This window comes from Maylandia zebra, linkage group LG7 (assembly GCF_041146795.1).
Source record: "Maylandia zebra isolate NMK-2024a linkage group LG7, Mzebra_GT3a, whole genome shotgun sequence".
Classification (NCBI taxonomy): domain Eukaryota; kingdom Metazoa; phylum Chordata; class Actinopteri; order Cichliformes; family Cichlidae; genus Maylandia; species Maylandia zebra.
In genome coordinates, this window is record NC_135173.1 from 48889853 (window position 1) to 48903164 (window position 13312).

The 13312-nt window shown below is 40.2% G+C and overlaps 1 protein-coding gene across 2 annotated transcripts in view; it reads right to left on the reverse strand.

Moving 5' to 3' along the window:
- The window catches only part of eng (endoglin), a 45647-nt gene extending 37725 nt beyond the window's left edge, over positions 1-7922 (reverse strand). The window contains exons 1-2 of one of the 2 annotated variants that reach the window (XM_004549571.5): positions 7819-7922; positions 6681-6854 (exon numbers count right to left, since the gene is read on the reverse strand). In XM_004549571.5, coding sequence (XP_004549628.3) covers positions 6681-6741 — 61 coding nt within the window. In that variant the 5' untranslated portion in view covers positions 6742-6854; positions 7819-7922. The remainder of the gene's footprint in view (positions 1-6680; positions 6855-7818) is intronic. The other variant, XM_004549572.5, reaches the window with a different exon arrangement.
- Between the last annotated feature and the right edge of the window lie 5390 nt (positions 7923-13312).

Consider the following 13312-nt stretch of genomic DNA (forward strand, 5'->3'; position numbering starts at 1 on the left):
TTGAAACAGTGTGCAGTTTTTTCTTGTCCAGTGATACATTTAGCCCTGATATGAATTTCAAATAACATCATTCAAATTTTTGACAACTGATTTTTGTTATTAGAGGTCAGCACATGGGTGCAGTGGCTTGGCCATGGATCTAAATAGTTGTCTTTATGTGTTAGCCTTGCAACAGGCTGGCAACCTGTCCAGGATGTACCCTGCCTCTCACTCTATGATAGCTGGTGCAGGCTCCAGGCCCCGCCCCTGCTGCAACCATAAATTGGATCAACAGAAAAAGGCGGATGGATTTTCATTAGGTTTTTGTATAATTTCTGTCAATAAAAATTGAAGACCTTATTGATTTCTTTTTTATCTAATTTCTCAATTTTTCATTTTTATATCTCCTAAGGATCTTTGTGTAAGGTTACCATGGCTACAAGAGTCATTCTCATCTGTGGCGAGGTTAATGCAGGAGGCTGAGATTCCATGTCCATCTCCTCTGCAGTGTTCCAAAAATACTTTTCTCAGTAAACATTATCATTTACAAATTCTGTTTAAGCAGAGCCGCTCTTCTCTGTCCATCCTGCTCATCCTGCTGTAGCATTATTGCCGCAGCTACTTGTTCTCTTTAATGATGAGCTGCTGCTATTCAGAAGATCATTGATTCACTTCTTTACTTTAAAAAAAAGCTCTTTCTGGCTTTGCCTGGTAAAGAGAGCCAAATCTTTTGAAAGCACAGACAAAACCTCTCTGAAATTAACATTAACACTGCATCACCTGTGTTTCATAAACTGTGTCAGATTAAACCTGGGACAGGAAACATGTTTTGGGCATCATTTGATGAAAAAAAAAATCCATAATAACCTTGGGGGCAACATATTGTAATTCAGGTGGTCTGAGATGGAAGTAAAAAAGCTTTAGCCAATCACAGCTGTGTTCAGTCCATATTAGAGGTCTCATCTATAAAAGAGCGCTAAAGATCAATACTACAAGTACATCAGCACGAAAGCCAATAATGGCCGCACACAAAAAAAGTGAGATTTATAAAACACGTGAACACACACCTGGATCGCATGTTCCTTTTATAAATCCGATCCCACCTGGAAATGTGTCCGTGTTTGTATCCTGCCTTCTAAATACCCATATTCAACCATACACTGGGAAACACTGAGCAGAATTTAAACCGAGACCTCATATAGCTTTTATCTTTTATCGACAGAAACACTAATAAAAGAGATTTTTTTTTGGGGGGGGGGGGGGTCAGTGGATATGTTTGCTAATGAAAAGTTGCACTATTTAATTCCAAAGACTCCAAACCGTAAAGTGTTCTTCGGTTCATCGTGAATACTTTAATTACGTTTTTATTTGTTAAATCGTATCTAAAACATATCTTTATAGTTTTAATCTCAACATACTGAGTTTATCCAGCTTCCTCACACGCAGCCTTTTCGCTTTGATCATGAAAAAAATTACTTGTCAATATTTTTCATCCTGCTTTTTCTTTGATGAAATTAACACTAGTTTTCTCAAAGACAAAGTAAGAATGGGGAGATAACACAAAAAACTGTGGACTCCCTTGTTGAGATCGCACAGATACCATCGCGTGTACGCCACACTGCACGCCAAAGCCGTCCAGTCAAGTGCCGGGACATGGTGTTAGTGAGGCTTCCCCACAATGCTTTCTGTATTCAAACAGAGGAAAAGCGAGGCAGTCAGAAATGGATTGTTATTTGGGAGGGGCATAACACTGAAGGAGATTGAAATCAGTCTCAGGCAGCGACAAGCGGTCGCGTCTCCCTGCCACCCAGTCTGACTGCAGGCAGAGCTGGCTCACTGCAGTAAAACAGGGGAAGTTGACTGTTTTGACTCTCAAAGCCATTTTTAACATGACGTGTTTTTTTCTTTTTTGTTTTTTTTTCTACTTCAGCATGCTTTCTGAGAAGTCTCAGTCATCTCTTTCAATTTCTTATAATCTTTTTAAGTCCCTGACATCCCCTTTCTGTAAACGAACACATTCCTCTTTTGGTTTCAGAAGTTTTCTTCCCTCGTCTTTCTCTTTGATGTCATTATTTTGTGTAATTAATAGTTTTGCATTTTCACTTATCACTACTTGAAATTCCCCTCCTCTATATCTCTTAATGTTTATCCGTTTTGCATTTTTCTTATCTTTCTTTTTTTTAATCCACTATTTACTTCTCCCCCCAAAATCTTTCTTCTGAACCACTTATCTTCTCTTTGACAGTCACATAAATTTGATCCCCACTCCCTCACTGTCTCCATGAATCAGCCTTTATGAATTCTGTTATCTCTGTTTGTGTTTCTGTCTGTCCGCCTGTCTCTCTCTTTCCCTCTTTAAGATTAATTTTCAGACAGCTTGTCGTCCTTCTCCAGTGGTTCGCTAATCACTTTTGTACTTTTCCTTTAGCCCGTGGCGGGAGGCTCGGGGGTAAGCAAAAGTGCAACAGGAGGTCTGGCAGTTAACATCACGATGTCTGTCTCCCACTGGGAAAGCTGTTGCAGCAGGGGGCATATTCAACACGATTTTCCTGCCAGGAAATGCCGGACTCACAGTGGATAAAAATCACTAAATACAAAGACTTCAGTCAGACGCAAAGATAACTGTTTATGCGTCCAACTGCCACGGTCGGCTTAAGTGGTAACGCTTATTGTGCTCGGTCTGGAAATAATAATCTGAAAATTGTCTTCAAAGGAGGTGGCATGCAGCTACCTCCCATATAATAAGCGGCTAGCCAGACGCAATCTGCAGCGACGCTTGGATAGCAAAACTACATACATGCTAAAATGTCTAGATCTAAAAGGCCAGCAGGGGCACTCCGCTGATTGTATACACAAAGATCCGTTCATTTGTAACAGCCTGAAAGCTAGTTGCATAATGTCCTCTGTATCCTGGAGGGGCTTTTTTCAAGTCAGGCAAATTAACCCCGATGACATCATGAGGGTTATCGCAGTTTGTGCTTAGAAAGTTAAGATTAATGAGAGAGTTATAAGAGAAAGTGGGGGCGTTTACGAAAGTAGACTTCTTAACAAGACAGGGAGGCACCAGTTGTGGTGCCAGGGAAACAAAGGCGTCTTCGGTCTTCAGTGTTTCAACTCTCCGTCACACTATTTTTGAACAGTGAGCCAGTGCAAATTTAACGTGACACAACATAAGCACTGGCTTACATCAGTAAAAGTCATCCTACTTACACATCCACACGGAGAAGGTGGCGCGTTACCTTCACATAATGCCTCAAAACAATGCAATTGCAAGAAAACCTGACACAGTAGCTGCACTTCACACTCGAAAGAGTCAAAAACTACACAAAAAAAGAGTCAAAAGGAAAACCTAAAGAGAGTTAGACAACTGAGGGGAAACTGCATGTTTATTAGACGTATCACAGTGTCTATATGAGCTTGACACAAGCAAATGCCACAGTTAAAACGGATTCAGACACATCGCGGCTTCAGAGGCGCGCAGAGATAAACCTGTAGCTTGGACCATGTAAGACCTTCAAAACAAACAGCAACATTTTGAACACAATTGACCTCACAGGGAGACAGTGTAGTGAAACTAAGACCAGCGTGATGTTGTCTGTTTCACTGGAGCCTGACAGAAGCTCGTCCAGAGAATATGGATGAGCTGCAAACAAGAAAGAGAGAGGCCTGACTGATCCCAACACAGAGAGAATTTTAATAATCATGCAGTAACATGAAAGAACGGATGATCGTTTCACTGGAAGACATAGGCAGAGGGTGACTTTACAGATAATCCAGAGCTAAAGAAAACACGGCCTCCGAACCAAATTTATCCGTGTTTGTCAAATTGCAGGGTAAGTACAAAAGTCATGTCTGGGTTTTTAAGAAAGGAAGCCAGCAAGTCAGCGTAAGAGCTAAGGAACTGGAGTCTGGTGGGCTTAACAAGATGACTGCAGTTTTACTGATTTACCCAGGGACTGCTGCGAGGCATCCACCTTATTATCATCTATAGAGTCTCTAAATTTGGCCGGATTAGTTAGATAGTGTCATTTTAATGAAAGACACTGTCTGTACTATTGTAATAGGAAGAATATTTCAGTCCTTTGGTCTCAGACAACCCAACAGTGAATTGATAAGCGTGCAGGAACATTAAGGAAAAAGCCCTAGCCTCCAAGTTTTTTTTACTGCTAACGCTTTAACGCTAATAATCTGTCCAAAGGTAAATGAACACATGACAGAAGACCAAGGGAAGCTCCAAGGAGCAATTAAGTTTCCAATTTCAGGAAATTAGGTGCACACGTTAAGTATATGACTCTTAGAATTAAGGGTACAAACATAATCCTCTGGGTTTTACTGGGTCATTTTGCAAGATTGTGCATCTGTAGTAGCTCAGAGTGCGTAATATACCAATAAGATCTATACATGAAGTATAAGGCTTGCTTTAACTTTGAGCTTAACAACTGTTTGAAATTCAAACCCTGCTTTAAACGTCACACGAGGATTTCATGAGTCTGATTTCAAGGAGCTGACAGGGGGTCAAACATATGGAAAGCTTAAATAAAGCTAAAGCAAGACTGACCTGAAGCAAAACACAATATGCCATTTCTTGCAGTTGGGTAAGGGCTTCATGGGATTTGTGGCAGGCTGCGGGCTATTTTTGATTTACTTTTTTCTGTTTACCTCTTCTTCTCAGTTGCCTTCACATCGTGTCTTCTCCAACAGTGACTTGAAGTTTACTTGGATTCGATTAAACACGCAGACATCGAATCACAGTGGATGTTTCCAAATGTGTACGGAATATATACTCATATATCTATTTATGTATCTATCACCTGTCTGGAAATATGATTTTACGGCGCTGGGTACAGCATGTCACACCTGAGGATTGTGCTTGATTTACTTAAGAACGCATTATTAATCCCAGAAGACTATATAAGAGAAAATGGTTAAATAATATGACAGTACTGGGCTACATAATAAAGAAATAAACTTAAAGCAGAAACGATGTACAGAGAATCAGAGTGCTTTGTCGCCTGAAAATAGTGGCACAGCTCCCTCTGGGTCTTCTTCTAAAGCTGCTGCAGCAGATGCAAAGAAAAGGAGGGGAAAAAAGGAAAATTTGCAGAGCCTCATTCAAGAAAGAAAAAAATAATAGCAAATACAGAACTATGTGTCACAGAGGCAATTAGGACTGAGCAAAACAGCTCCTCACAGACTACACCAGCAGACAGCGAGACTGATCCCCTGCGGTGGATGCTACATAAGGTCAGCTCTCCATAGGTCTGCCAGTTGGCCAAAAAATACCTCTGTATTTCTGCCACCAGCACCCCTGCTGAGAGGGTGTTTATCACTTGTGGCAATATTGTGATTTGTCATACAGCAGGTCAGCACTGAAGCCAAATTCAGTGAATAGGCTTGTTTTTCTGGCGCATAACTTTAACAGTGATGTATGCTTGCCTCGGCTACTTTGCTTTATTTAAAGAGCAAGCTGAAAATGTCACTTTATTTTTTTCTACTGTATGTTTATGGGGCTGGAGTGTGGAAAAGGTTATTTGGCACTTAAGTGTTTTGTTAGGTTTTCGTTTTTGTTTTTTTGTTTTTTGCATATGTAAGTATATGGCACTGAAAAATGCAAGCACCATTTAACTGACAGTTAATTTTAAAGCTTTATTAAATAACACCAGGGCGTGTTATGCGTTCTTTTATGACATTTCGAGTGAGGAAATGTGTGTTTTACATTTACAGTCAGCTATTAAATTGAGGCTCGTAGCTTTTAACACTTGACAATTCAGAACAACCAGACTGGGATAAAAGGTTTCCCTAAAGCTAATAATAAAAGACTGATAATTTCTTGTTTTTAAAAGTGAAACATTTTCATATTCAGATTAGCATATCTCTTATTTGGAGGGGGGGAAAGATGACTGTAACAAAAAAATGTGCACTTGAATCCATTTTTACCTGCTAATGTTTTAACATGAAATATATAACATTTTTTTTACCTTATTAAAAAAACACCTAAACTGTGGCCACCTCAAATGCCATGCTGCTGTGGGGAAGTGTGACGCAAACACCCTGAAGCATCACTGGAGGTAAGAGAGCGAAGCTGGATTAAGGCCTATGGAGATAGGGGGGGTTTCTGATCCTTTTGCTACCTCGCAGGGATTACAGGTTTGAATTCGATATGAGCAGCCACATGCAGCCAAGGCAGGGAATGGCAGAGCGGACAACAGAGGAAGATCACATAAAATCTATGTAGCATCCGCATGCCGTCTTGTTACCTGAATCTGGACAATCTTTAAAGAAAATATTTTTTAGCACTAAAAAAAAAAAATGAAAAACTAGACAAACAAATGCTTTGGCTGACTTGGAACAACACTTGCTCCCTTGTTACCAGTATAATTCTTCATTTGATTTGTAAAATTCAACCATAATTCAAGAGTTTTGTTCTTTTTTGCATGTAATTTTTTCATCTTCAGACTGATTTCCATCTAAAAAAAATACATTATTGTCAGAGCACGAGACAGAAGACGATCTTGAACTTTAGGCCAGAAACAGTCCCTGGAGGTTTTTTCTAAAGCTAGTGTCTGCTGACTAGGATGATAATGTTTTCCTTTTTCCCAATTTAATAAAATCAAGCTGCAGAAAGAAAGAAAAAAAGAAAGAACGGAAACTAACTTCAGATCTGAACTGCTAAAATGCTCAATAACAGCAGGCAGACTTACCAAAGGCTGTAGTAGCGATGATGCACAGAAAAAAGGCAAACCGTGTCACGCAATCCTCCATCTCTGCTGCTGAAGTTTAAGGTGTTGGGAGAAAGCTGAATCTCAGTCTCTGGGGTGTGAAGACACTCGGGCGGAGGTTGAAGCGTGCTTGTCTGGTGGCAGAGCAGCAAAAGACTGTGACAGAGGAAGAGCAGAACAATTCCAGTCTTAAAAAGGTGGAAAGGTCAGAAAGTAAGAAGCTGGGGAAATGGTGAGGAGAGGAGGAGACGTGATGGCTGATAAGGCTCTGACTAACTGCCAATTTCCAGCATGTCCCTCTGAGAGTCAGCGTGCGATGTCAAACCAAGTCTCCACATGTGTGTAATGGACAGCTTATGCCACGAGTTTGGTCTCTGCTCTTGAGCAACCACGATTATGGTGATTATTATTTATTATTAACATGATTATTGTAATGCTATTATTGGTGGAGACAGCTGCTTACATTTCTTCCTCATCGCATCATGTTTCTGCCCGTCTTCCTGGCACACAATGAGGGTCTGAACCTAGAGGTTATCTGGTGGTCACTATGCTTCTGGCCGACGGTTTCAGGAAGCACCACGGCACCGTTTTCTTTAAATAATACCACAATGCCAGCATCAGATAAGAAGGAGACTGCTCCTGTTATATGATTCATATAGAGTAAAAGGAAGAGCCTGTGTAAACTGTTTATGGAGTTCCAAATGGAAAACAAAATGTCTCGTTAATTCGTTATTTCCCGCAACATCTTGCCGTAAGAGAGAAAACGACTTACCCATGGACTAACGTGCTTTTTGAAATCCACAGATGTGCATATTAGTAAAGTAATAAGCGCGGATTTTATCAGGCACTGCGTTAATACAGAAAGTAGTTTGACTTTAACACACGCACGCCTCCCATTTCTGCCTCCCATAATTCCGTGTTTTCGCAATTCTAACATTTGGCATCTTCACAGCGTTATTTGACCAAAACATGCGCATTAAAGTGTTTTTAAACGGACATGAAGCCGGATTTCTTTAGAATCTAGACACAGACATTTCCCAACAAACTTTCAGGAAATGAATCACAGATCACAGAGAGTTACAAAGATGAAGTAGAGAAAGTTATAAACAGCAAAACTTACTTTTTATGTAGGTGTCTATCTCGAACAAAGTAGGTTTATAATCCACGGGTGGGGATGTGGTGCTTTGAGCAATGTAACGATGCCTGGACTTTCCAAACTTTTTTGTGCTGTCTGGGCGGTGCGAATTTACTTCAGCAGCCCTCCCAGTCTAATAAGCACTCCCACCGTCATACTATTGTCATTCCGTGGAGTTTTTGAGTAATAAGACTTTACTATTGAAACCAACTGTGACAACGCACGGGGCGAAATTATTGTATTTAAAACGTATCTAGTGCTGGGTATGCTTAGATAAGAAAGGAAAACATGCCTTATACATGTGTTGATGAATGATGATCATATTGTTGAAAGAAAAGAAAAACTCCTATGACACATAGTAGCTGTACTTTCCAAAATGGGCTTGGACTTTCAGGAGAAGGATGAATAACATAGGCCAAGTTTTATAGCAAAGGATATGAACCTTCTGGAATCAGCTCCACAAGCCTTAGCTGTTTTATCTGGCACAAACAACGATCATCTACACTCACCTGCCAGTTAAAGCAAACATCTAGTCTAACAAACACATGGCAACAACCCAGCCCAGTTAAGTGTGCCCAGTGTGGTCAAGTTAACCCGCTGGAGTTCCAAGTGAGTGTCAGACTGGGGAAGAAAGAGGATTTAAGAGACTGTGAATATGGCAATACCTGTCTGAGAACTTTAGATGTACAACCATCTCAGCTTTACAGAGAAATGTCTGATGAAGAGAAAATATCTAGTTGCCTGGACAAAAATCCCTTGTTTTTGCCAGAGGTCAGAGGAGAGAAGCTAGCCTTCGTCGAGCTGATAGGAAGGCAATAACACCTTAAATAAGCACTCACTACAACTAAAGTGTGTAGAAGATTGTCTCTTAGTCAACACAGTACGTTAAACCTTGAAGCGGATGGGCAACAGCAAGAGAAGAACATGATTCCAAGGCTCATATGGGCCCAACAAAACAGAACTGTGTAGAAGAAAGTCATTGCCTGGTCCGATGAAAAACAAAATCTAATACAGCATTTTTGGATTACTGTGGGAGATTCACATTATGGATGTGCAGCCATTAAATCTGCAGCAACTCTGTGATGTTGTCATGTAAATATAGAGCAAAATCTCAGAGTAATCATTCCAACACTTTGCAGAATCATTAGCACGGAGAATTAAGACAGTTCTTAATGTAAAAGTGGGCCCAGCCCAATATTAGCAAACTGTACCTAATGGAGTGTCTGGTGAGTGTATATTAGAAGCATCCACTCATTCTGGTCACCAGTGCGTTGTTAGACCTTTTCTTAATATATTAGGTTTGTTGTGATGAAAAGCAAGATTGATCAGGCTCAGCGGTGTCATGAAAACCAGTGCAACAAAAGCATTTACCGTAATTACAAAACTGCTGCTGCGAGCAAATTTACTGAGCTGTGACTTAAGCAGAATACTAGTGCCTGCAGTCAGTGGTGAAACAGATTAAAGCAGTATTCCCAGAGATACGGCTAGATGTCTTTCTGTTCCACACTTGTCCAAATCAGAATCAGAATACTTTATTAATCCCGAAGGAAATGTGATGTGTTTGGAGAAGACCAAATGGCACATATGCCACACAACAGAGCACAGGTGTTACCAAATATATATCAACAAGAAGGTGTTTCAACAATTACTGTCACATTTGGTTTCTCATCTTTCAGTGAGACAAGAAGGTCCAGATGTCCGCTCATCTTATGCACATATATACAAAGTCCAAGCTGCCCAGAGCTGACGGCACACTAAATTGTTGCTCATTTTGAGTTATGCACGTTCATTTCTATTTCCAGTCACACGCCTATTCATGTACAGTATTGTCCCCAGACCGACACAGAATTGTGTAATATGGAAGTAAGTTTTTGTATGCCTCGGGGAAGCATAATCGGTGTCATTACAGTGCTATTATGGAAATTACACACCTATTATCAGGTAAAGGTCAGTGCTGTGTTTAATGGTCTATACTTAGGAAACCGATGCATAATTTAAAGATATTAGCAGGTCCATTTTAGTTAAAATTATTTACCAGGTGTCACTAAAGGTGCTTTTCCTATGTACACCATTTTCTACTAATATCCCCACAATGCAGTAAATGCCAATAATTACCATATCGCACAAAGGTCATGCATTTTATGACTCCCGTTTGTGGTGGTGGTGATGGTGTAAAGTAGCACATGGACACTATAGATTATTTAAAGTGTATTAAGATGGGATTGTTTTGGACTAGGATCCAAGAAATCAGACACTAAGTTTGACAGCTATATAGTAAGCAAGGTCAGTGTCACCTGCAAGCAGTTACAACAAGACAGTTGTCAAGTTTCAGTTTACAGAATACATTTTCACCAATGAGGGGGAAAATGCAATCTGTTGTCAGTTGAGTGCCTTTTATATCTAACAGTTAGGAGCAAATTCACAAGTGAAGTGCTACAGGGGAGGATGGCACAAGGAGACAGAAGTAAAAGACCAAAACATTTTAAAAAGGAGAGAAACCATATTCACAATTTAACAGAAAAATGGTATTTATGTATTAATTTGAAGTTCATCACTGGGCCACACCAGCTTCCCTCTGCTCCCTTCAGCAAAGCAGAGACTTAAGTGATACTTATAATCTCATTTAAATCATGATTTATTCACTAAATTTGTTCCCACACCACATTTTGTCACATTTTACATTAACTAATATGCAATTTTTTTTCATGGCTGGCTTTTCAATGCCAGCAAAGTGGATATGAGACATCATTAAAGTTATTCTTACATTCATAACCTGCAAATACGAAGATTGAGCAATGCAGAATTGAGACTAAAAAATACGGCTCAAAAACTCAAGGAAACATTTAAAAAATGTTCATTTTTTTTAATTGTACATACATAAATTAATTACTTATTTAACATTTCAAAAATATTTTGTTATTTGCAATTATGTGTAGGAACACCTTGTAATTTTTTTTTAATAAAAACAAAATAGTGTGACATTTTTACGAGCTGCTTACTTTAAAAACCAAAACTGGGGGGAAAAAAAGTTTGATTTTTCTTTGAACTGTGTTTATATTTGGCTACATCAGCCTCACAAAGAAAGAGTGAGAGTTCTGAAGAGTAGACATAACATCCTTTTTGCACTGAACAGACTCGGAGGAGTCATCATCGTATCAAATCAACAATGCAACAAAAGCGTTCACAGTAATCACAAAAGTCCAGTAGCAAACACTTGCACAAGTGTTTTGTGGCTTTCTTTCATTTTCTCTCTCCCTAATGATTTACATGTGCAATATAGGAATGTAAAAGAAATACTTAACTGCCTAAGTCACTCTGAACTTACCTCCATGTACACAGTTTAGTGGACACGTTTAATGAAGGCAGCACATGTCTCTAAGTCTGGTTAGTATTTTGTGTATGGACTCTGTAAAATGACCACATTCCTTCAGGCGGAATGAACAAAGAAGTGCACATGGGATGTGACACGAAACAGAGACGACTGCGTGCTACTTGTGTCCATTGATGCTCAAACAACTGCAGTGCTCTCGTACTGAGGCGTATATCACACTTTGCATATGCTTCAGGTATTTAAGTCCCTCTGAAGCTAAAGGACAGTAGCCCTCTGCTTCAATGGCATTCCTTTTTTATTGGAGCCAGCCCCCAACTCTCCACCCCCACCCATGCGTCCTTTTTCAATAACAGGAAACAATCGGCCGTCGTCTTTCATCACAAGTTGACGTTGGTTCCCGCACGGTGCCACTGGGTCTCTGTGGTGGTGCCAGCCAGCCCGTGCTTTGCAGTCCACAGAAAAGTAGAAGGAGAATGAGGACTATGAGCCAGCTTACTTATTTCCTTATCGTACTCCGAGGGGGGATCTGACACATGGCCTTCCACTGGTAATTTCACAGACTGATACCAGATGAACAGAAGTCTGTCCGTTTTACAAAGCAATTGAACCTACACCCACAATCCCCTATGCTGTTTAATTGGCAAGACCTTCATTATAGAAAAGTCCCATTTGCAAAATCATATCTCACCTTTAAAAGTAATCCAAGGCTTTTGTTAGAGTGCGTTTATCTTTGAGTTAAATGAGAGGCCCTGGTAACAGTCTGTGACAGTCTGAAAGCAGGCAGGTCATTTTCTAAGCAAGTTGACCCCCCCTCCTCCTCCTCCTCCTCCTCCTCCTCCTCCTCCTCCAAACCCCCCCCCCCCCCCCCCCAAAAAAAAAAACAACCTCTGTATACATAAGTTACTGGTAGCTGGAATGACTCCCATGAGATCATGAGATACCCGATGTCTGGAATAAACAAAGCCCAACAAGCCTTTCCTTAGAATTTCTAGCTGACGTTAGATTCTGCTGTGCAAATAAGTGAACGCAGTTATACATCATGTGCACCTTTTTTTCAGATCGTCCTTTCTGCCTTGGCTGAAATCTCACACATGGACTGTTTCATTTGAAACTTGCCTTTTAACCAGGTTTTAAAGCAAATAAATTTGTGCATGCAAGGCCATTCACTTACTGTTTAAAAAACCTCCACAGGGGGGCACTGAAGAAAAAAAAATCAAATCCTACATAGGCTATGAAGAAATAAGTGCTCAGATCTTCCCTGCTTGTTGTTCGTTGTGCAGGTGTTGGACTTGGAACATTGCATAAAATCTATTAGTGAAAAAAGAGTGTAAAGATGTGCAAATCATTTTTGACTTAGTAGTGAATTAGACTTCCAAGCAATGGAAGGTGAGGGAGGAAAAATGTTGTTGAGTTCAAAAAGGAGTGAAGAACTAAGTAAAACTACAAAGAAGGTATTTGGTGTATCCTCTGGATGGAAGAAAGAAGGCAATGACACATGGTGGTGGAAAGAGAGAGTACAGGCAAGTATTTGAAGGAAGAGGCTGGCAAAGAAAAAGGGGAAGAAGTAGTAAAGGAGTACTTAAAGTCTAGTTGTATATTAAAGAGAGAGGTGGCAAAGCCTTATAGGACTTGCATCAATTGGCTAGGCAGAGAGTGTGTGCTGGAAAGGATGTGCAGCAAGTTAGGGCAATTAAGGACAGAGACGCAAATGTACTAATGTGTGAAGAGAGCGTGATGAGAAGGTGGATGGAGTCATTTAAGGAGCTAAAGAATGAAAAGAAAAGGGAGAGAAGAGGACAGAAGGAGGACAGTGAAACTTTAGATGAAAATGGTAAATGTTAAATGGCCTGTATTTGTATAGCGCTTTACTTAGTCCCTAAGGACCCCAAAGCGCTTTACACTACATTCAGTCATCCACCCATTCACACACACATTCACACACTGGTGATGGAAAGCTACATTGTAGCCACAGCTGCCCTGGGGCGCACTGACAGAGGCGAGATGACCCCTAAAAGGAAACCAAAACAAGACTAAATCAATTAAACATCTACTGATCAAACTTGCAAATGTATCATCTGTAATATGTTACTTTGAATTTTATATTAACAACACTCCCTATGCCGCTTTGATAAAGCTGCGATATGGAAA